At 38.8% G+C, this 24,917-nt stretch overlaps 1 protein-coding gene across 1 annotated transcript; it reads left to right on the forward strand.

Moving 5' to 3' along the window:
- The first annotated feature begins 444 nt into the window (after positions 1-444).
- NEK3 (NIMA related kinase 3) lies at positions 445-21,468 on the forward strand. Its single transcript, XM_065896016.1, has 15 exons — positions 445-561; positions 2,050-2,143; positions 2,496-2,593; positions 3,804-3,887; positions 4,691-4,758; positions 4,851-4,937; positions 6,969-7,023; positions 12,749-12,949; positions 13,493-13,565; positions 15,310-15,356; positions 17,462-17,568; positions 18,413-18,525; positions 18,788-18,922; positions 20,607-20,733; positions 21,387-21,468. The coding sequence occupies exons 1-15, from the start codon at positions 445-447 to the stop codon at positions 21,466-21,468; spliced, it is 1,488 nt and encodes a 495-aa protein (XP_065752088.1).
- Positions 21,469-24,917: the final 3,449 nt, after the last annotated feature.

Below are 24,917 nucleotides of genomic sequence, written 5' to 3' on the forward strand. Positions count from 1 at the left end.
TTAGAGCTACTTTGAATTAATTCTGCCTTTTGAAAGTAAATTTAATTCTCAGTTTTTTTTTTTTTGTGGGCGAATCTTTTTTTTTTTAATTGGGGTATAGTTGCTTTGCAGAGTTGTGTTAGTTTCTGCTGTACAGCAAAGTGAATCAGCTATACGTATACATATATCCCCTCTTTTTTTGGATTTTCTTCCCATTTAAGTCACACAGAGCACTAAGTAGAGTTCCCTGTGCTATACAGCATGTTCTTATTAGTTATTTATTTTATACATAGTAGTGTATGTCAATCCCACCTCCCCCTTCCCCCCTTGGTGTCCATATGTTTGTTCTCTACGTCTGTGTCTCTGTTTCTGCGTTGCAGTAATTCTCAGTTGTTTCTGTTTTTGAATCTAGGTTGGGAGAGCCGGTGGTGACTGCGGGAGTGGAGCCCCTGTGCGGTGCCCAGCATGGACAGTTACACGGTCCTGAGAGTGATTGGGGAGGGCTCCTTTGGCAGAGCCCTTTTGGTTCAGCAGGAGAGCAGTAATCAGATGTTTGCCATGAAAGAAATAAGGCTTCCCAAGGTCACTGCTAAAGCAATTAGCTCACGTTGAAAGTGTACATGTAATTTGTATAGGAAAACAAGTTCTTGAAATTTAACATGGAATTGCTCCTTTGTGCAAAAAATTTAATGGGTTTATTCGTTAGCTTTACAAGGTCTTGATATATCTTATGTGGTTCTTAGGATATTGTAATTAACAAAAATAATCAAGGTTTGGGTGGTGATTGCTGTTTATCTCAATGTGAATAATTTGTAATAATTTCCAATTTTGCATACTTAAGGGTGTAGGGAAGCTGCCCAAATGCAACTCGGGTGCCATATTAATGAAAAAAGGAACATCAACATACAGTGAAGAGCTGAGACCTAAAATGCTGACCTTTGGTATCAGGGAACCTATTCTGTGGATTAGTTTATAGGTTTTATTTCCCTGTAACATGAAGAAAGTGCTGATTTATCTCTACAGTTGACCCTTGAACAACACAGGTTTGACTGCTGTGGGTCCACGTAGATTTTTTCAATAGTAAATACTACAGTGCCATGCGATCTGAAGTTGGTTGAATCCGTGGATGCAGAACCGGGGAAATGGAGGGGCTCCTCCATACATGGAGGACCAGCTATGAGTTGTACTTGGAATTTCAACTCCGTGCAGTCAATGCCTCTAACCTTGTTCAAGGTCAAACTGTATTTGTCACTATGTAACATAGTTGTCAGGTGAAAGAAGCCATACCATGGAGGCTGCCTAATAATGTTTTGATCAGCTAAAAAAAAAATACATTTTAATAAAATTCTCAGAGTGAGTATTTTTTTTCCCACTGCAATCTTGACCTCGTTTAGTGGGCATCAGAATCACCTGGAGAGCTTGTTAAACCAGATTGCTGAGCCTTACCCCTGAGTTTCTGGTTGTGAAGATCCTGGTGAGCCTGTGAATTTGCATTTTTAACAAGTTCCCAGCTGGTGGTGATGCTGCTGGTCTAAGCCCCCTTGGGCTAGTACCTAATCAGTTGCAGTTTTTTAATTATAAGATAAGTCATTCAGGATTTTATCCTCATAGAGTAAGTTAGGGGATAAACAGTTTTGGAAACCTATTTTGCATATGGTCTTTGCCCATCCATGCTGCTGTAATACACGAGTATATATATTTTCCTCTGAACCAGTGGGCTGATAAAGTGATGCAGACAGTAAAAACATGAAAGCCCTAGTTTTTCTTTAAGGAGCTACTATTGTTGATGGCATACTGGCTCTCCAAGTCAGGTTATACTTAGGCTGATGTTAAGAGTAGTTTACATTCTATACTTGTAAAGATATAAGAGGTCAGCTTAAGCATGCATATAGCCATTGTTGAAAAATCTGCACGTTTACTCGTGGAGTTTGATAAACTCAAGTTGGGTCAAAGTACAGTGCTATGAAATTGTGTCTAGCATTGAAATACCTTACAAACTACTATAATATCATTTTACTATCAGTTTTATTATGAAGTATTACATTTACGCTTATTTAAACCTCCTTCTAGCTTTCCTCTGACACACAGAATTCTAGGAAGGAGGCTGTTCTGTTAGCCAAAATGAAACACCCCAATATTGTTGCCTTTAAGGAATCATTTGAAGGTAAATATGAATTTCCCCCAATACAGGCATTTCTGAATTTGACTCATGGCCACTGAGGCTTTGTTTTTGTTTTTTTAAAATTTATTTGGCTGTGTCGGGTCTTAGTTGTGGTTGGCGGGATCTTTGTTAAGCCATGCAGGATCTTTCATTACGGCACGTGGGCTCTTCCTCGCGGTGTGTGGGCTTCTCTCTAGTTGTGGCACGCAGGCTTAGTTGCCCTGTGGCATGTGGGATCTTAGTTCCCCGACCAGGGATCAAACCCCCGTCCCCTGCATTGGAAGGAGGATTCTTAACCACAGGACCACCAGGGAAGCCCCTGGGGCTTTCTTAAAGAGTCTTACATTTGTTTTAGCTGAAGGACATCTGTATATTGTGATGGAGTATTGTGATGGAGGGGACCTGATGCAGAAGGTTAAACATCAGAAAGGGAAGTTGTTTCCTGAAGATATGGTAAGAGACCGACTTACAGAAGTTTCCCTCAAGGTTTGGAAGCAACTTTTCTCATAAAATTTGTGTTAAAATAAAAGCATTGCTGTCTGTGATTACCTGACACACGAGTTAGAAATGACTCATTTCTGTATCCATGATGCTGCTTAGTGAGATGTGGCTGCCTGAGATGTTTTTAGGGAGTAAAATAGATATAAGTTTATAAAATATCAAGGAATAACACTTCCATGTTTAGAAGAATTTCAAAATTGTATTATTTATCATACTTTCTACTAGACATTTAAAATTCTTATTTTTTGCATTGAAATTTTAGAAGGCAGATGGATTTCTTTTGTATTTCTAGATCATCTGAAGAATGAAGCCTGCATTTCTTTTTTCCAGGAGCACCTATTCTTAGTCTTTTTCCTTCTGCAGTTTAGCATAATCTCTTAAAATACTTACTGCCTTTTTAATGGAAAGTTGTGTATTAAATGTTATTGGAATGAGTTGACTAAGGAAAATACTTCGATAAACAGCTTTACTGGGGCTTAGTTTGATACATGGTATAACGTGTTTTGAGAGTATATTAGTATAAATATTTTTCATCTAGAAGTTGTATTGTTAAGAATATGGGTTCCGTTGTAGCATGTCAGCCTGGCTTCAAAGCATTGTTGGTAATATAATGAAATCTTTTAATGTTAACATATGAATATTCTGAAAAAGTGAATGAAAATCTGATATAATGATTACACTATAAAAAGTTATAGCATATTCATTTCTAAATGGCAAACGACTTTTATATGTATATTTAAAAAATATTTTTATTTGGTTAAATACAAGAAAACCGTAGTGGGATTTTTATTAAAATAAATTGTTGGGAATTCCTTGGCAGTCTAGTGGTTCGGACTCCGCGCTTTCACTGCCAAGGGCCCGGATTCAATCCCTGGGGGAACTAAGATCCCACAAGCCGTGTGGCATGGCCAAAAAAGTAAATAAATAAATTGCTATTTAGATCATACATAAGACGATGACACATATGGGATTGATTCACAGCTTTTCTGAATTTCTCCAGGCAACACTGAATCTTAGTTGAACTATGTAATTTTCAGGAGTTCTGTACTTATATTATATAAAACTCAGGTCAGCCAGGGCCTGAAGATGATTCTTTGGGATTTAGGGTTGCCATGAACCCGTTATTGCATTCTTGCAGATTTGCATGCTTTTTTCCTTACAGATACTTAATTGGTTTACACAAATGTGCCTTGGAGTAAATCACATTCACAAGAAACGTGTGTTACACAGAGATATCAAGTCCAAGGTAAGTGGAAACACTTTGGTCCTAAAAAAAAAAAATCGAAAACTATTTCATTCCATGTTTTTTCTGTGTTATTCTCTTTCCTTCTGGGGCATTTTTATCTAGTTTAGAAATATTTCTCAATGTAATATTGATATTTATGCTAGCCAAATAAGGTACTACTTGAGAGCAGGTCAGTAAATCTCTTTAGTAGTGTATGGTAATATGTTCCAGCTCTCTTAGTTACTGTTTCCTAAGACCACATGTTCTCAGATGGAAAATGGTTGAGACCAGGGCCTGCCACCTGGAGTTACCAGGACACAGGTTCTCCGGTCAGTTGAGCAGGGTCTGCCGATACAATCTGAAGCTTGCCTGTTAGATTTCTAGTCAGTCATCCTGAATTCCCAAGCAGGGAAGTGCAGCTGTCCAGAAGGTATCTTGTCTTTTTATGTTCCATTCGAGGACTCGGCTGTCAGCATTTCTACCCTTGATCTCCATCATCAGCAGCCTTTGAAAGACAGCTTCTGCCGGCGCTCTCTGCCTTATATTTGTTTGTTTGTTTATTTATTTTTTATACAGCAGGTTCTTATTCGTTATCTGTTTTATACATATCAGTGTATACATGTCAATCCCAATCTCCCAATTCATCCCACCCCCACCCCGCCACTTTCCCCTCTTGGTGTCCATACGTTTGTTCTCTACATCTGTGTCTCTATTTCTGCCCTGCAAACCGGTTCATCTGTACCATTTTTCTAGGTTCCACATATATCTCTGCCTTATATTTGAATGGGGGTAGATGTAATCTGAGCTCTTCTTTTTCAATGCAGAATATCTTCCTCACCCAAAAGGGAAAAGTAAAATTGGGTGATTTTGGATCCGCCCGTCTTCTCTCCAGGTATGTATGTCTCTTCTGTAGTAGTGACAGTAGTCGAAGCATCATCATTGAGAAACGCTCTGTAATCGTTCTGTGCCTCTTTCTGGTTTTAGTCCCATGGCATTTGCTTGTACGTATGTGGGAACACCTTATTATGTGCCCCCAGAAATTTGGGAAAACATGCCTTATAACAATAAAAGGTAAGTGATGTATGTAGTTGGTGCAGGGCTGACAGTTTGGTACAGGCATTGTAGCCTACAGGTGAAGTTTGTTTTTTAAAAATGTATATGTGAAAGCAGTGTAGAATTTAAATTCCTAGGCCTCTAGATGAAAGTCATAATTTTCCCACTGTTTTAATCAGAGCTGAGAGGAGCTACGTGTAAATGCTGAAAGAAAGGTTAGTCATTTCTGGGAACAGTATGCATCATATTACTGCTTCTCAAACTTTGCTGCTCCCGACTTTAAAAATCCCAAAGCGCAGGTTGTAGCCATATCGGTTAAATCCAAATGTCTGGGGGTGGGCAGCAGGCATCAGTAATTTTCCAGGATCACTAAGTGAGTCCCATGTGCGGCAAAATTTGGGAACCACTGGATTATGTCATTGAGTTGACATTTACAGGACTAGATAATAAGCACTTGACTGATAGGTTCATTGATTATCAGAAGATAGTATGAAGTCTTATGATTTAAAGCATAATTTTTTTCTGAACATAAGTAATATGTGCCCATTGATGGAGTGGGTGGGCAGCGGAAGGATTGGAAATGTAGAGATATACAAGAAAGGAAATGGTGATCACCCACTTTTACACAACTACTGATAACATTTTGGGTTTTTTCCCCCATCCATTCTCTTTTTCCCCTAAACTTTGTTTATATACTCTATATACAATTTAGTATCCTGCTTTTTTCACTTTATATGATATTCACTTTATCCCACGTTAAAACTCTGCATAATTATTGTTAATGGTTGCGTAATATTTTAATACATGGGTCTTCCAAAATTTATTTCACATTCCTCTGTTATTGGCCTTATGATATATTTCCAATTTTCAGTATCCTAAACAGTGCTGTGACTAATATGCCTTTTGTGCATAAATATGTCATTGTTGTCTATCACATTCTTGGCATGAATTCCTAGAAAGAGAAACACCCACAGGTTCTTGTTACCATCTGCCAAGTTGTTTTCTGAAAAGGATATGATAATCCATAATAAATAGACTCCTTTAAGAGTAAAACTGACTGGATTGGAGACAAAACAGCTATGAAGGGACTTCCTGGGACAACTGGGGAAATCTGAGTTTGGACAAAATATTAGATAATAATATTGAATTAAGGTTAAATTTCTTGGATGTGATAATGGTGTTGTGTTCATGAGGGAGAGTGTCCTTGCTCTTAGGAGATACATGTTGATGTGTTTAGGGGTGAAGTGTTTGATGCCTGCAGCTTTTCTTTCAAGAGGTTCAGATCTAGAAGGAAGAGAGGAAAAGCAGGCAAACGTGGCAAATGCTAATGGCTGAGAAACCTAGGAAGGAGCATGTGGGCATTTACAACTTTCCTGTAGGTTTCAAACTTTAGAAAATTAAAAGTTGGGGGAAATAGTTGATAAAAAAAAACCTTAGTTAAAATGAAAAGAATATCATCTAGAAAAAGCCTGGGGGATGACAACTAGGTGGTGAGAACTCTGGAGGAAAGTGGAGGTGCTTAGTTTGAAGAAGGGTGGGCGTATAGGGCAAACTATAGAACTCTTTGCTGAGCTTTGAAGAGCTCTTTTGTGGAAGAATAAGAAGGCTGTCCCTTAGAGCCAGCCACTGGGGGCACAGAGAGATGTCCATCAGGATGTGTGACCAACAGCCAGCTGTGGTGCAGGCAGTCTGGGTGAAAGCTGCGCTGGATGACTTCTAAAGCCCTTCTGCCAACTGTGATAATCTGAGTCCATGGATATTCCTGTTGCACCAAGTATTGATACTACTGAACTGATAACCGAACAACCCAGATTTGGAGGGGCAGGGGTTGGGGAGCAGTCAGTTTTATTGTGAACATTACTGTTAGTAAGTATCTAAGTGTTAGACCAAAATTGCTGTATATTTTATTTCAATAGCTAAGAAGTACCTGCAATGTCTGTTCTTATTAAAGGTAGAGTAATTTTTTATTTTTTGTATTACAACATATACATAGTTTCATATGATAACTCATAACCCACTCATCATTACATTGCTTCTTTATGCTTCCAGTGACATCTGGTCCTTGGGATGCATTCTCTATGAACTCTGTACCCTTAAGCATCCAGTAAGTATGGCGTGCAAAATGGGAAAGGCAGCCTCTGGTTGTATCGGGCTAAGTCCTAAGTAATGTGCCAGATTTCAGTTGGTGGTTTGCTTCCTTAGGATGAGTTCATTATAAGATTTTCATGTTTCCAGTTGCTGTCATCTTTGCTTTGAGCTACTTTTGTAGTATATACTAATAGGAAATTTCCATGATTTAGTATTTATAGTACTATATTTAGCTTGCCTCCCTCCTTCCTTCCCTCCCTCCCTGCTTCCCTCCCTCCCTCCCTTTCTATCTTTGTGAATTTGCATATTCTAGTTATTTTGTATAAGTAAAATTATACCATATTTTTCCTTTTGTGTCTGGCTTATTTCACATAGCATAATGTTTTCAACGTTCATCCATGTTGTAGCATATGTCTGAATTTCATTCCTTTTTTATGACTTAATGATATTCCATTCTATGTTTATACCACATTTTGTTTATCCATTCATCTGTTATGGACATTTGGGTTGTTTCCACCTTTTGGTTTTTGTGAATAATGCTGCTGTGAGCATGGGTGTACAAGTATCTATTAGAATCCCTGTTTTCAATTTTTGGGGTATACACAGAGGAGTGGAATCGCTGGGTCACATGGTAACTGCATGTTTGGCTTTTTGCAGAACTGCCCAACTGTTTTCCAGAGTGGCTGCACCATGTTTGTACTTTCCTTGTTATCAGTTAGATTTCACTTCTTCCAGTTTCTTCTCTAACTGAAATACCATGAGAAAATAGACTTTGCTCTATATTATATATTTTTTAAAGATATTTTAAAAATAATTTAACATAAAAAGAAGTTAACTCACTTGCCCTGCTTGTTTGCAGTTGTTTATTGCACAGAATTAATAAGTAGTGCTGATCCCTATTAAGTGTTAGCTTTGCATAGAAATAAATTCTGTTCTTTGGGCACAGATTTGAACTTGGCTCTAGCAAGCATTTTCACAGAGGTGCTTGAGAACATGTAGAGCTCATGAGAGTGAGTAATTAAGAACATCCTTCTTTCCTTCTTCACCACTAGATGAAAGTAACTCAAATGGAAGGTTTGCACTTTTTTTTTTTAAACATCTTTATTGGAGTATAATTGCTTTACAATGGTGTGTTAGTTTCTGCTTTATAACAAAGTGAGTCAGTTATACATATACCTATGTCCCCATATCTCTTCCCTCTTGTGTCTCCCTCCCTCCCACCCTCCATATCCCACCCCTCTGGGTGGTCACGAAGCACCGAGCTGATCTCCCTGTGCTATGTGGCTGCTTCCCACTAGCTATCTACCTTACATTTGGTAGTGTATATATGTCAATGCTACTCTCTCACTTTGTCACAGCTCACCCTTCCCCCTCCCCATATCCTCAAGTCCATTCTCTAGTAGGTCTGTGTCTTTATTCCCATCTTGCCCCTAGGTTCTTCATGACCTTTTTTTTTTTTTTTAAGATTCCATATATATGTGTTAGCATACGGTATTTGTTTTTCTCTTTCTGACTTACTTCACTCTGTATGACAGACTCTAAGTCCATCCACCTCACTACAAATAACTCAATTTCGTTTCTTTTTATGGCTGAGTAATATTCCATTGTATATATGTGCCACATTTTCTTTATCCATTCATCTGTCGATGGACACTTAGGTTGCTTCCATGTCCTGGCTATTGTAAATAGAACTGCAGTGAACATTGTGGTACATGACTCTTTTTGAATTACGGTTTTCTCAGGGTATATGCCCAGTAATGGGATTGCTGGGTCGTATGGTAGTTCTATTTTTAGTTTTTTAAGGAACCTCCATACTGTTCTCCATAGTGGCTGTATCAATTTACATTCCCACCAACAGTGCAAGAGGGTTCCCTTTTCTCCACAACGTGTGCACTGTTACTGAGAGGTCAGCTTCCTTGTATATAAGTGGCTTATAATACCAGCTGCATAATTAGAACAATGTGAGAAACTTGAAAAATGCTGATGCCTAGGCCCAGGCCAGACTAATTGAATTAAAATCTCGGGTGTCCTGGACATTAGTGTATTTTGTTTTCGCTTTTACATTTAATTTGGGGGCATTAAAATTTTTTTTCTTTCCAGTTTTACGGAGATATAATTGGCATATAGCAGGGTATACATTTAAGGTGTACAGTGTGATGATTTGACTTAGGTGCACCATGAAATGATTGTCATAATAAGTTTAGTGAGCAGCCATCATCTCATATGGATACCTTTTGACCACCTTCATCCAATTCCTCTTTCCCCCATCCCCGGCCTCTGGTAACTGCAAATCTGATCTCTCTTGCTATGAGTTTGTTTGTTTTTGAAGTATAATTGACTACAACACTGTGTTAGTTCCTGGGACGTTAGTGGTTTTAAAATAGGTGATTGTAATGTGTAGCCCAAGTGGAGAACCACTGTTGTGTACAAATAAAATTATTTTTTAAATTTCAGTATCTTAATTAGGATTATATTCTTTATTTCCCTAATTTTGTCCTTTTCATAAACATTCATATACATGTTCTTATTTTTTCTAGCAAGAACAAGTAGTAAAAGTTTATATTTGGCACTGTCTGCTCTGTTGTCTGCTTTAAAAAGGCAAAAGTAGGGCTTCCCTGGTGGCGCAGTGGTTGAGAGTCCGCCTGCCGATGCGGGGGACGCGGGTTCATGCCCCGGTCCGGGAAGATCCCACATGCCGCAGAGTGGCTGGGCCCATGAGCCATGGCCACTGAGCCTGCGCGTCCAGAGCCTGTGCTCCACAAGGCGAGAGGCCACAACAGTGAGAGGCCCGTGTACTGCAAAAAAAAATAATAATAATAAAAAGGCAAAAGTAGTTCTCAAACCTTTAGGAAACGCTGAAATTCAATATAATGGTTAGAAAGCCTGAGGCATTTGGGAATAGATTATTACTCCTAATTGCAGATGGAGACACTTTGAGAAGTCAAGAAGTGTGCCCCCATTCAGACATCTGGTAGATATATGGCAAACATGTCTCACTTCAGTGTAAATTTTAACTATAGTCTGCTTCTCTAGAACTGTGTATATTTGTGTGTTTATAATCAAAGCAACCTGTTAACTTTTTCAAAAAAATAATATTGCAAGTTGTTTTAAGGGAGTATCAAATAAACAACATTTTCAGTTCAGACATATGGATAAAAATTTAGGTCTGTTGTCCACCGCATTAGCTTGCATCACCCCTTTAGCTTCATATTTTCAAGTGTACATACATGATTTTCGGTTTGTGTTGTTTTTAGCAAACAGTAATTAATAGTAAATGAGTAATTGTTTTAAAAATGGCTCAAGTTGAAAAAAATTCTTCGCTTAGCCAAATTTTCATCTGGCTTCTGAATCTTCTCCTAGACCCATGTGTGCATTCCCTTGCAAAGTCCAGTTTATCAAGAACCCTGGTTAGTTGAGCAAGAACCCTCCACCCTCAATGTCCAATTGCCCTTGATATCTGATCAGGTTCCTCATCCTCCACAATTCCCCAGCTGACGTCTGACCCCTCTGGTCTGCCTTCAGCAAGAATCCTGTTAGATTGGTTTAGCCAGAGTCCCCCCCTTTTTTTGTGTGTGTGTGTGTGGAGTGCTATTCTTTTTTTTTTTTTTTTTTACATCTTTGTTGGAGTGTAGTTGCTTTGCAATGGTGTGTTAGTTTCTGCCAGAGTCCCCCTTTTGCCTGGATGTTTCCTGTTAGTAATTTTCCATCCAGTGATATCTACCCTGTTCATTAGATATAAATTCCCACTTGCCCATGCTGTGTTTGCCTTTAAGCCCAATCTCTCTAACCCTCTGCAAAATTCTATCGCAGTGGAGCCTATATCTGTTACAATGGTCCTGAATAAAATCTGCCTTATCATTTTTAACAAATGTCATGGATAATTTTTCCATAACAATATATTAACATAGCTTCACTGTTGTTTGATTATCAAACCTCTTAATGTAAATTTAAATTCTGGTTGTTATAGGGGAAGTTTCATAATCCTATTGATTATATCAATAAACTACATCTGGTATAAGTAAAAAAAAACCCTGAGGCAAAGCAGATTCAGTCTTATTTTTCATTACCTGAATTTTTCCTTTGTTATATGTTTTTTTCCTTTATTACATGTTGACTTTTCCTTTTTCATGTCTTCACTTGTATGTATTAATAGGGTAATGTACCTCCAAGGCAGAATGCCATCATGTTCTTATATTAAGTATTACTGAGGCTAGCACCTACTGTTAATTGCAGTGTGTTTATTTTTTTATTTTTTATAAATTTATTTATTTTTGGCTGCATTGGGTCCTCATTGCTGCATGCGGGCTTTCTCTAGTTACGACGAGCAGGGGCTACTCTTCATTGCGGTGTGTGGGCTTCTCATCGCGGTGGCTTCTCCCGTTGCAGAGCACGGGCTGTAGGCACGCGGGCTTCCGTAGTTGTGGCTTGTGGGCTCTAGAGCACAGGCTCAGTAGTTGTGGCGCACCGGCCTAGTTGCTCCGCGGCATGTGGGATCTTCCCGGACCAGGGCTCGAACCCGTGTCCCCTGCATTGGCAGGTGGATTCTTAACCACTGTGCCACCAGGGAAGCCCCCGCAGTATGTTTATTATACAATGAAAACTTTAAATGTTATTCTGGTATGACATTTTATATCCCACTCTATTACTTGTCAAACGGTGATAACTACTTTGATGACATGGAAGGTAAAAAGGATTTTGCATCAGGAGTTTAAAATAGGAAAAGTCTAAATTGCATTTTGTCAGGGAGCAGGCCTGGGGATTTTTAATTTTTTTTTTATTTTTTAAATTTTATTTATTTTTGGCTGTGTTGGGTCTTCGTTTCTGTGCGTGGGCTTTCTCTAGTTGCGATGAGCGGGGGCCACTCTTCATCGCGGTGCACGGGCCTCTCACTGTCGCGGCCTCTCTTGTTGTGGAGCACAAGCTCCAGACGCGCAGGCTCAGCAGTTGTGGCTCACGGGCCTAGTTGCTCCGCGGCATGTGGGATCTTCCCAGACCAGGGCTCGAACCCGTGTCCCCTGCATTGGCAGGCAGACTCTCAACCACTACGCCACCAGGGAAGCCCAGGCCTGGGGATTTTTGAGGAGGAGAGAAGCAAAGAAACATTACACTTATTATAAGCCTTAATATCATCTGACTTTTAAAAAAGCCATATGTATGTATTACTTTGATTTTTAAAATATATTAAAAATGTGTATCTGTGAAAACGTTGATTTGAGTAATAAAGTACCCAAAACAGGCACTGATGGTAAGACTTCCTCCAGATGGGAACATCTTTTACTATTTATGTTTACCTTTCTCCTGAACAACCATAAGATTTTTAGAATAGTACCGGTTGGGAGGTGGGGTGGGAGTTTGGGACTAGCAGATGCAAACTGTTTGGATAAACAACAAGGTCCTACTGTATAGCACAGGGAACTATATTCAATATCCTGTGATTAAACCATAATGGAAAAGAATATGAAAAAGAATGTATATAGATGTATAACTGAATCACTTTGCTATACAGCAGAAATTAACACAGTGTAAATCAACTGTACTTCAATAAAGTAATTTTTTTGAAATACAAAGAAAAAAAGTATGATTAGTAAAATGAAAGATTAGAGAACAGCGCCTTAAAAACACCTCTAGGGAGAAGAATTTCTAAAATTAAAATAATTCATATAAATTCAGTTCAGCTGGTATTTACTTATTTCTGTTCTCTTTCCTTGTATCTGCTTTTACAGTTCAGTTTTGCTTTTCAGTTTCAGGCAAATAGTTGGAAAAGTCTTATCCTCAAAATTTGTCAGGGGTCCATGAGCCCACTGCCATCCCATTATTCCTATGAGCTTCAGCATCTGATCAAGCAGATGTTTAAAAAGAATCCCTCACATCGCCCTTCAGCTACAACTCTTCTCTCCAGAGGCTCTTTAGCTCGGTTCATCCAGAAGTGCTTACCCCCAGAGGTATGGTACATGTGAGATTGACTGTGAACAGTTTTCCCAGTGTTTGTTATCTTCTAAACACAATTACATGTTATACATGTCTGTAAAAATTCAAATAATGCAGACGTATATAAAAAAAGTAAAAAGTTGAAATGTCCTTTCCTTCCTCTTCTTTCCACGATGCTATTCCCCAAATATAATCATGGATATTGTTTGCATTATCCTTCCAGATCTTTTTGGACGTATATAAATGTCTGTTTGTTTAAATTACATGGATCTTTTATTTATTTCTTTATTTATTATTTATTTATTCTTCTGGCTGTGCCTTGCGGCATGTGGGATCTTAGTTCCCTGACCAGGGATCGAACCTTGCCCCCTGCAGTGGAAGCACGGAGTCTTAACCACTGGACCACCAGGGAAATCCCTACATGGATCTTTTAAATGGCATTTCTACTTTTCAACTTTATTGCTGTGGGGAAGAACCTTGATAATTAAATGATGTTATGGCAGTATCTAAAGAAAAGCATCTTTCACATCTTTAAATTCTCTGCTTTAAACTTTCAGATCATCACAGAATATGGTGAACAGGTATTAGAAGAAACCAAAAAATCTATGCCTAGTACACCAAGAAAAAAGGGTAAGAATTTTGAAAAGCTTATTTTTTGTGTTCTTTTAAAATACAGTATAACAAAAAGGAAAAATACAATTTTCAAGTTATTAGAGATGATTTCCAGATACTCCTCAAATCAAAATTTGCTTCTTATTCCTTCAGGCATAATTCTATACCGAATCTTATACATTTAGTTTTACAGGGATCAAAAAGAACATAGTTTGGAGATTTTAGAGATGTAAAGATTGTTTTCTGTTTCATTTTTAGAGCCATATTTACTCTAGTTTGTTATGGATCAGGTAGAAGGATTCTGTGGTCTTACCTAGGAATCTAACCATGAAAATATAATATAGGAAATTGTATCCCTAAGGACCATCTTATAAACAAAATTTTTAAAATGGAGTCTTTTTAAAAGTTGGAACTGTCCACATAATAGGTGCACAAAATTTCCATACATCTATAGTCAATCCTGAGCAAATTTCAAATGTAATTTATTGTCTCTTTGGAAGTTGTCATCTCAATTTTTTCAAAGCTCTTTTTGTTACTTTTCATTTGTCATCAATGACACATCTTTCATCTGAAGAAACCCAACAATGACCAGGATAAGAGAGAATTAGGACGTGTAGGTCATCCACTGTAGGGAGATGTTGTAAAACCTCCGTTATTTAGTGCCTGTTATCTTAGTGTTATATACTACAAAAGAAACATTTCTATTTTTTTAAATTTCTCTTTTATAGTTGATTTACAATGTCATATTAGTTTCAAAAGAAACATTTCTAAACTATACTGTCTTCTTGAAGTTAAATTTTAAATGTTACTTTTGTAAGAATGTAAACCCTTTTAGTGGTATAAACCCTTCAGTCTTACAATTCAGCATTTTTTTCCATTACTTAAGAGGTAGTCAGTTACCTTTGCTTCAGCAGTTTTAGTGTTGATTTTATTTTATGTACTGTTTCGTAGCTTCTGTTCACATCCCAGGATAGTGGGAAATTCGTTTTGAAATGCTGAGCAGCAACAACAAAAGCAGTCTAAGAACAGTTTCAAGACAGTGTAGTTTCAAGACAGGAAAGTGTAGTTTTACAATTTCTAAAAGAAAGAGGAGTAAGCCAGTGCGGAGGAACCACCATACGGGGAGCACGTGTCTGGTGGTATCTGCATCTAGTCTGTAGCTAGTGAGACCAGAACAATGAAAGCTGTGTGAGGGCAGGGGCCGTGTCTCATTTGCTCACTGTTGTAGCCTCAGTGCTGTCATCATAGATGCTCAGTAGCAATTGTTTAAAATGCTGAATGAATGAGGAACACGGACCCCAGGCTCTGGCAGCGGAAAATGAGGCAGGAGCCATCCTGCCTCCGTGACTGCTGCTGGGCCCTCATCAGGGAATAAGTAGCTGATTTCTTGAGAGGGATACCTATTCCACCTACTGTAATAGCTGTCAGGAAAAGCATACTGGGTAGCAAGCTTATGCTAAAAGTGATAATGACCTTCCGAGTATACAGAGCGTCTTACCTCCTGGTGCCTAAATGGGTTGGCATAAGTGAATAGAGACGTCTTAACTTGCAGACGTTAACGTTAGAATAAAACAGCAGAAATAATCTCTTTAACAGCTGAGGTGTATTATTAGGCAATTAAAGCTTGATATCACTGTATGGGCTAGTGCTTTGGTTCTTTGACTTTAAAAACTTCATTTGTCTTTGTCACTCGAGCTTTGTGCAAATCATATTAGAAGCCTTTATGTGTTTTCTCTCTACCTTCTCTTTTCTCTTTGAGCAGACCCCAGCAGAATCAGGATAGCTTTGGAAAATGAAGCAAGCACAGTGGTAAGTGCTTTAAAGTTAAATGTCTAAAATTGTCCACTGGGTACCTGGCATCTTTAGGTGCTGGGAGATATTTGGAAGACTGTTGCCTGGTCCCTGGGTTCAGGAGTTTTTCATCTTTGGGCCTGTGAAGTAACTGGCGGCTGTTCTTTGTACTGCCAGCCGAGCCACTTTAGATCAGCATTTATTTGTTTTTTCATTTCTAATTATGGATGACAAGTGGTTTCAATATAGATGTGAGCGAACATTAGCCCTGCTTATAGGCATGAAAGTCTTGTTTTAGCCTGGCTCTTGGTTGGTTTTGTGTGTGTGGTACAATATATACATATATAAAACATACAATTTATCACTTCAGATATTTTTAAGCTGAATTGTAAGAATTTAGTGGCATTAATTACATTCACGATGTAATTTTTCATCACCCCAAACAGAAACCCTTAAACAATAACTACCCATTCCTCCCCACCCTCCCTTCCACCTCAGCCCCTGGTAACCTCTATTCTGCTTTCTGTCTCTATGAATTTGCCTATTCTAGATATTTCAAGTAAGTGGAATCACACAATATTTGTCCCTTTGTGTTTGGCTTCTTCTACTTAGTTTAATATTTTCAAGGTTCATCCATGGTATAGCCTGTATCAGAATTTCCTTCCTTTTTATGGCTAAATAACATGTAGATCACTATGTTGATCTTGACATTTTTCTGTTCAAAAACTTTTAGTGCCTCCCCATTAAGCCCACGAATTGAGTGGACATTTTTCAGCCTGGAATTCAAGGTCCTGTCTGTCTCATTTGGCTCCAGGCAGCGGTGCCCTTTTACATGATAGCGACAGTTGAGTCATAAATAGTAACAGCAAATCCACTTCCCAGTTTTGCCACACCCAACCCAGTAACTGGTGTCCTATTGATAATTTTTTTCTTTCTTCATCATTTTAATCAACCTTTTAACTCCCAAAGGAAAAGATGTAGTAACAACAAATGATTCTGTTTATGGAATGTACTAGTAATTAAACTTGTAAATTTTTTGAATGAACCTTAGGTTGTAAATAAATAACACCATTCCCCATTATGTTACTACAAATGGAATATATTCTGCCCCTGTACTTTTTTCTTTGCATAGTAATATCTGTTAGTAATATCTGTTTATTTCCAGCTTTATTGAGGCCTAATTTATATGTAGTAAGATTTACTCATTTTTAGCATGCAGTTTGATGAATTTTGGTAATTTTATACAGTCATATATCCAGCACCACAGTCAAGACATAGAAATCCCATCCCCCCAGTTGAAAATGCATTTAATGCACCTAACCTACCAAACATCCTCGCTTAGCCCAGACCACCTTACATGTGCTCAGAACATTTCCATTAGCCTCCAGTTGGGCAAAATCATCTAACACAGAGCTTATTTTATAATAAAGTGTTGAATATCTCATATAGTGTGTTCAGTACTGAATTCAAAGTGACAATCAGTGGTTGCCTGCGTACAGAATAGTTGTAAGTGTATCGGCTGTTTACTCTTGTGATCTCGTGGCTAAGTGGGAGCTGTGGCTCTCTGCCACTACACAGCATCACGAGAGGGTATCATACGGCATATCACTAGCCTGGGAAAAAGAGCAACATTCAAAATTTGAAATACAGTTTCTGCTGAATGTGTATCACTTTCACGCCATCATTAAGTCGAAAAATCATAAGTCGGACCATCGTAATTCGAGGCCCGTCTGTATGGTAACTTTATAAAATATTTCATTCTGATATTGCCAGCATGAAAAGCCCAGAAAGTTTTCATTGCTCATTTCCTCTATAAAGACCTCTCAAATAGCTCTGTCATTTTTATATATCCTTTTCACATTTGCAGTGACTGATATTAATGGCTATTAAGGTATATGACTATTAATATACATATATTTATACATATGTCTGTTCATATATATGGTTTTTAATATACACATATATATGATTTTATGACTTAATTTACATGGATGGGGTTCTGTGGTTATTGATGTTTAATCCATCTATATTTAAAGTTAAAATAGCTGTCTTTGCCTACTTGTTTACCTTTTTTTGCAGCAATTCAAGCATTACTTAATCTTTATTTTTAATTTCTTTTAAAGCAAAGGGAAGAACCAGGTGGAAAGTGTAGCCACACTGACTTAGAAAGCATTAATAAAAGTTTGGTTGAAAGTGCACTGAGGAGAGTAAACAGAGAAGAGATAAGTAAGTTATTCAAATTCTAATCATTGTATAAGTGGAGAACTGGGGAATATACAAGGAATACCAGTTTCCACCTTACTAGGTCGTAGGATTCATAAGCAAGTAGATAGGCAGATTTGTGTTTGTTTATCCAGTAGTGTTACAGGAATAATTTATTCACCTATAAAAAAAGAGAAAATCATGTTTATTAATAAGAGGCTTCAGAAAAAATAGTATTTGTTGTGCTCTCTACCATAAAAAGCCTGGCACACAGTGTCTACCTAAGTCCTCTTGGGCCTTTAATTCTTGTACATTGTGTAATGTGTGAGTATATACATAGCATTTAAAAATTTTATTTATTTATTTATTTATTTTTGGCTACGTTGGGTCTTGGTTGCTGCACGCGGGCTTTCTCTAGTTGTGGCAAGCGGGGGCCACTCTTCATTGTGGTGCGCGGGCTTCTCGTTGTGGCCTCTCCTGTTGCAGAGCACGGGCTCTAGGCACGCGGGCTCAGTAGTTGTGGCTCGTGCGCTCTAGAGCGCAGGCTCAGTAGCTGTGGCTCACGGGCCTAGCCGCTCCGTGGTGGATCTTCCTGGACCAGGGCTCGAACCCGTGTCCCCTGCACTGGCAGGCGGATTCCTAACCATGGAGCCACCAGGGAAGCCCCTATACATAGCATTTTTTTAAATTCACTTTAATGATTAGCTTTACCTTTTCATCTGGATTTCTTTTTCATTCCCTTTACTACTTAGACTTGAAAGAGTGTTGTTAGATCTGAGTTTGAAAGAGAAAGGAAATACTTTTCTTTTAGAGAGTAGATGAATAAATAAAAGAATAAGCTCAGCAGTTCTTCTTTACACTTTAAAAGCCAGTTCACCAGGTCCTCTCAGGCGACAGTGGGAGAAAAATGTATCCAGTACAGGTCTTACAGCTTTGGAAGATGCATCCTTACTCACCTCCAGTTTAACGGCAGAGGACGATAGAGGTTAGTAGATTGAATTCTATTATTTTATTATGGAACATTGTCTAACAGGTGTTTAATGAGCCAGAGTTTTTTCTTTTTTTTTTTTAATGTCGCTCTGTGAAGGATATTTGGTTATCTCACATCAGAGTGCTGCTCATACAGGCAAGTGAAATAGATCTGGGTAGAGAGTTAAATATAATTAGCTTTGCTTGAAATATGATCTGAAGATATATGCTGAAAATCTTTTTTATTTGGGACTAATTTTTTATCTTTTCCCAACTAGGTGGTTCTGTAATAAAGTACAGTGAAAATAATACCCGTAAGCAGTGGCTCAAAGAAACTCCTGAGACCTTGTTGAACATTCTTAAGCATGCTGACCTCAGCTTGGCATTTCAAACATACACAATATATAGACCAGGTGATTCATGTCTGTTACATAACTGTGGAAACCCTTTGATTGTTTTGAAAAAATTGTGGTAAAATATACATAACATAAAACTTACCATTTTAACCGTTTTTAAGTGTACAGTTCAGGAGCATTAAGTACATTCACATTGTATAGTCATTACCACAATCCATCTTCCAAAATGGAAATTGTATCCATTAGATAATAACTCCCTGTTCCCTCCTCCCAGAAACCCTTTGATCTTAAAGTTATGAAATATTTAATAGCATTGTAGTTTTAGGTTTTCTTGAATCTTTTCTAGCCAGTCTGAAGCCATAATTAAAATTTCCCATAGAGCTTCATTCCTTCTGTTTGCCCATTTGTTTGCTTATTTTTTAATAATCACGTGATCACTCTGAAGTGTGGCCCATTTTTACCATGCAAATACGCCCCTGCTTTAGGGACTCTGTAGCTCAGACTTTATCCTAGTAAACGCTGAGGAGCTTCAAGGTTTCTTTGGCTCTGTACTTGGATTCTGTTATATTGATATGATGAACAATTAGGATTTGACTTTTTTTATCATTTCTACAGACATTTTCACTAAAATTATACAACATAAATTTTTAAGATACTATCCTTAGGAATCTGGGCCAAAGGACTGAAATGAGGGTGTGTATGTGTGAGTGCACGTGTGTTTAATTTTGATAATTCAATTACTAAAGCCGTCTTGCTTGGTTTAAGATCTAAGATAAATTATGCCAAGGAGAGATAAATTATGCCATGGTGTGGCAAGCCTTGACTGTATGTATTGTAGCAGATTTAGTGTATTTGTTGATTTGATCGGTATTTATTGAGTGCCTAACATGTACTAGGTTAAGATTTTAAAAAAAGAATGAAACATAATTCCTTCCTTGAAAGAGTTGGTTATTTGGGAGACCAACACACAAGCAGAGCATTGTAGAGCTATGTACCACGTGTCTGATAGAGCTGTGTGCAGACAGTTATGTGTCCTTAGGAGCGGTGGGTGCATTGGGAGGCAGGTGTTAAGGAAGGTTAATGATTATGACTTTTGTTTTAGCAATTATAGATCCTGGATTTTGTTTCTGGTCCATTGATGAAGATGTTGTCATTTCAGGAAAGTCACTATTTTAAAAATATATCATAAAAAAAAAAAAAATATATATATATATATATATATATATATATATATCATAGCTCTATTGTGAAAGGATTTTTATAAAGATTGAACCCACATTTTCATGTTAGGTTATCGTTTTGTAAGCAAAAATCTGAAAGCAGTTACTATCTGGAAAAAAATTTAAAAGCATGCATTTGGTCTTAATTCCCTAATTTTATTCCCCTCCATTGGGAAAACTTAGGGGGAGAGGAGAGCTCAAAGGAGAAAAAATGAACTGTTACCTAGCTGTCCAAAAACAACTTTTAATGCTTTATTATGGGTTCATATATTTGAGGGTTTTAATTATAATTTTCTGAGTTTTGAAGAAAGTGCTGTTTAAAAATTTAATACCCATACTGGTGCTTACTGGGACTGTTTTATGCCAGAATCATGCTGTGTAAGGGAGACACTACAGAAAAATACAGAGCATGGCATGGCCCTCAATTAGCCCACAAGCCTTTGGAGGAATTTAGTGCAGCATGAACGAAATAAGTAAAAACTGCTTATCTTGGCATAATTTCTGTTAATATTCCTCTGAAGGTACAGAAGGGTTCTTGAAAGGCCCCCTGTATGAGGAAACAGAAGCATCAGATGATGTTGATGGAAGTCATGATTCTGTCATTTTGGATCCAGAGAGACTTGAACCTGGACTGGATGAGGAGGATACGTAAGTGATATACCCAGATAGCGTGTGCGTGCATGTCATTTAAATTGTACTTTAGGGCTTCCCTGGTGGCGCAGTGGTTGAGAGTCTGCCTGCCGATGCAGGGGACACAGGTTCGTGCCCCGGTCCGGGAAGATCCCATGTGCCGCGGAGCGGCTGGGCCCGTGAGCCATGGCCACTGAGCCTGTGCGTCCAGAGCCTGTGCTCTGCAACGGGAGAGGCCACAACAGTGAGAGGCCTGCGTACCGCAAAAAAAAAAAAAAAAAAAAAAATTGTACTTTAATCATTTCTGGTTTAGCAGGAGCTGGTTATATTACTTTACATCATTAATGAATACTTATATCTTGATCTTTTGTCTGGCATGGGTAATGTGTTATGGTATTATCACAGAATTCCTGACTGAGCCATGTGTTTATAATCATTTAGCTTGGACTTATTTTTTAATATACCAGATTTTTATATTGAAAATGTAGAAACAGTGAAAGAAGTGATCCTTTGGAAGGCTAACCATTTTTTTCCCTCTGTTCAGTTGCCTTATGGAGCTCAGTTTTCAAAAATGTCGGTATTGTTACGGTGGTGTACTGCTTTGAACCCGTCGACAAATATTAACTGTACTCCTTAAATGGAGGCTTAATATCCAGATTGTTTTTTCACAGGGACTTTGAGGAAGATGACAACTCTGACTGGGTATCAGAACTGAGACAGCGAGCTGGCTGGCAAGGAGTGTCTGATGGATAACACCCAAGGAAATGTTCCTTAGTCACACTGAGGAGACGTTGAACATGAGGAATTGATATTTGGATAATACTTAACTCACAGGATGTGTATTTTCCTTTAGAAACAGAGTGAAGAGAGGGAAACTGAATATTTAAAATTATTCCTGGTTAGTATAAGGTATAAAAAATCTAGAACTCTTAGGAGTTTTTGAATTCAGAGGAGAAGGCATAGCAGAATGGGTATGAGGTTTGGGCTTTGCGGTCAGAACGGAAATTGAATGCTACCACCTACTGCTTGTGTGACTGTGAGAAACTAACCTCTTTGAGCCCGAATTTCCTCAACTACAAAATGAGGATAACAATGCTTACCTCATAGGGATGCTGACCTTAGACCATCACGGCAGCCCTTAATGTTATTATTTCCATTGTTATGATTTATGCTTATTTCTATGTAGCTCTTTTTATATCTCCTAAAGGTTTGAGGACCTAAATATATTTAATTATAACATAATAATGTGTGTGATTTTTCAGTAAGGCCTATTTCTGGGTAGTGATCAATCATCTTCAGTGATCACCAACTACCAGCTGTCCTTAAATACAGCCCCTCACAGGATGCACAAAAGAGCCCAGGTCGGAGGATCAGCCATGGGAGGAGTGGGGTGGGCTACAGAACTGGTCAGAAGTTGGTGGTCCTGTATATGACAAAGGAATGGGGCCAAAGGTGAGAAGTCCATACAGCAAGTAGCAGAAACCAGTGTTGTGGAACTAATGGCGGGCAGGACCCCAACACGTCTGGGTCACCATGACACACATGTGCCAAGGCCTGTCGTTTCATGCTGTGATACTTTAGTGAAGGGAGACTATTTTACTAAAGCAACTGGCTCTTCACAGGGGATCCCACAGGGGCAAGTGTGGGAATAGCATAAGCCTGTCTTGGTATAGGGAACGATGCTCAAATAAACAAAAGGGGGAAATAGTTGTGAGACTACAGTAGGATCATTAATAAAGGTCTGCTGAAATGTGGACTACGTATGTCTTAAAGAGTTAAACATTTTTTAAAAATCTTAACATACAAAAACTGTCATAGCTTTCACTACCCCTGCTCCCATCCCCCATTATTTATACTCAAAACATTTGGTCATCCTTAGTCTCCTCTGGTCTCTGAGTCTCTCCATCTTCCCTTATTTTTCAGAACCCTGACATTTTTGAGGCATACTGGTTAGATGTTTGGTAAAATGTCCCTCATTTTGGGATTGTCTGATGTTTTTCTCATGATGGGACTGAGCGTGAGTGTTTGAACACCACAGACGTGAAGTGCCCTTCCCAATACATCCTGTCAGGGGTGTGCCATCTCCTCACGACATTACTGCTGTTGTTAACCTTGATCTCTTGGCTAAGGCAGTGTCTGCCGGGGTCTCTGCTGTAAGTTCCTAATTTTACGTTTCCATGTTCTAGTCACTCTGAGACACTAAATCCAGCCTATTCTCAAGTGGAGAGGATATTGCCAGGTACTCGGCTTCCTTAAATACTATATTTGATACCTCTTAGACATCTCAAATCTTAGCACTGCCCCATGGTGGAAACATTTCCAAACCAACCAACACAGGGAACTTGAAACTATGTATAGTTACTGAGAGATTGAATGAATCTTGATGGAATGACAAATCCTTTTGAAAGTCAGATGGTTTGCAGGGTTTTGCTTATAACAGAATTTCAAGAGATTCTAATGGATGATTAGAAACCAATTTTAGTGATAGATTACTGTGTAATTCTTGACATACAACTAGGCAAGAATTGAGGGTCACTTTTAACAAAACTTCCAGTTCCATTTACCTACACGAATAAGGTTTTTCAGCACTTACAGCTTTAAAAAAAAAGATTAAAAAAAGGAGGTTTGATGAAATAAAATTATTTTTAAGACAGGACAAGAATCTTTTTTAAACAAAATTTTCTCTCTGTCGGTTTCTACCACCACTACCCCTTGTTAGTGTGCATTGGGCATGTGCGTTATACATTAGCTAGAGCCCCTTAGAAGACACCGAAATGCCTGCTCACCAAAAAACACCCCCCTACCCCCCCACCCCCCACACCCCCGCAAACAGCAATTTTCTCTTGGTGTCAGCAAGGTAACTCCTCAGGGGATAATGTTTCTTTCTTAATCCTGTAAGGGGTCACGATGACCCACTACTCACCTTGCTGGACTGTGTAGACTGTCAGTATGTTACTTTGATGTACAATATAACCTTTTGTCTTGAAAACTTATGTAATTGTGCTTTGGGCGGAACAATCCTCAGAGCTTTCTGAAAGACTGTCCCCTGGGTTATAATCCTCAGGTTGGCTCAAATAAAATTCTCCATTTCTTTCTTAGATTGACTATTGATTAATTTTTCATGGACAGACTCAATGTTGAACTTTGTCTATTCCAGTAAAAAGCGTTATCTGTGGATACTAATTGAGCTAATTGGGGAGAAGAAGAGGAAAGCCCATTCACGTCTTTAAGAGAGAAATTTCCAATACTATGTTACTTTTTATATTTAATAAATATTAGTTCGTGATTTGGATCAGTTGTGTACTACTAGTAATTTTAATGAATTTTTAAAAGCCTATTAGAAAATAGAAATTAATTTCCATTGATATGATAGGGTGATGGGTAAGATTTTGAATCATGAAAAACAGTACGTGTGGAGATATGAGTTCAAGGAGAGAAAGGAGTGATGTAAACTTTCTAATTCTTAAAGGAGAGCTCTTTTTTTAAAAACTAGATATGGTGGGTTTCAAATTGCCGTGGTATTTAGATTCCATTGGTTATGTTTTACTTGTGTCAATATTTATAATTGCTGGAAATTACATCCTTTCAACTGCTTAAACATGTAATGAAACGTTTCTGACGGCACCTTGATGTGCAGTGGGAATGAGGAATGCGTAGGGGGCGATGGGGAGATGGTGAGAGAGCATGTTTGCAGACCACTGGGCAGTAGCTCGTTTTATAAGAGGACCCCATGGGAGGCCGCCAGCTGTGGCCAAAAGAACAGGGCTCCGTTCCAGTCTCCATCTCTTGACAGTATTTGAGACCTTGCACGAGAAACTCTCAGTCCAGCTCAACTGTAAAACGGGGCCACTACTACCCGACTCGGTTGTCGCAAGGCATAAAGAGAATATATGCAAAGCCTCTGGTACACCGTAAGCAAGAACGGGGAGCGGGAGCGGAATGCTTGTCGAGTGTAAACAGAGGAGTCCCGACCTAAGGTGACGGAGGTGACGCGGCCAGGTCTCCAAACGCCGCGGCCGGCCCCCACCCCTCTTCCGGGTGGACTGTGTGGACCCGTCCTCTCGCCGCTCTGGCCCCGCGCCCCGCCCGCCTTCCCTAGCGCGGCTCCGCCCCGGCCGCCAGCGGGGGCAGAAGCGTCTGGAGCCCGGACCCACCCGGGACACTACTCTGGCCCCGCGGAGCAGGCGGAGCAGGTATGCTAT

Source organism: Phocoena phocoena, chromosome 18, assembly GCF_963924675.1.
Source record: "Phocoena phocoena chromosome 18, mPhoPho1.1, whole genome shotgun sequence".
Taxonomy (NCBI): Eukaryota; Metazoa; Chordata; class Mammalia; order Artiodactyla; family Phocoenidae; genus Phocoena; species Phocoena phocoena.

Bases quoted from the DNA above. Each gene is read 5' to 3' on its own strand.
- NEK3 (XM_065896016.1), top strand. From the start codon at position 445: ATGGACAGTTACACGGTCCTGAGAGTGATTGGGGAGGGCTCCTTTGGC. The intron at 2,144-2,495 runs GTAAATATGAAT...CATTTGTTTTAG, and splicing joins CTTTAAGGAATCATTTGAAG to CTGAAGGACATCTGTATATT. The intron at 3,888-4,690 runs GTAAGTGGAAAC...TTTTCAATGCAG, and splicing joins ACAGAGATATCAAGTCCAAG to AATATCTTCCTCACCCAAAA.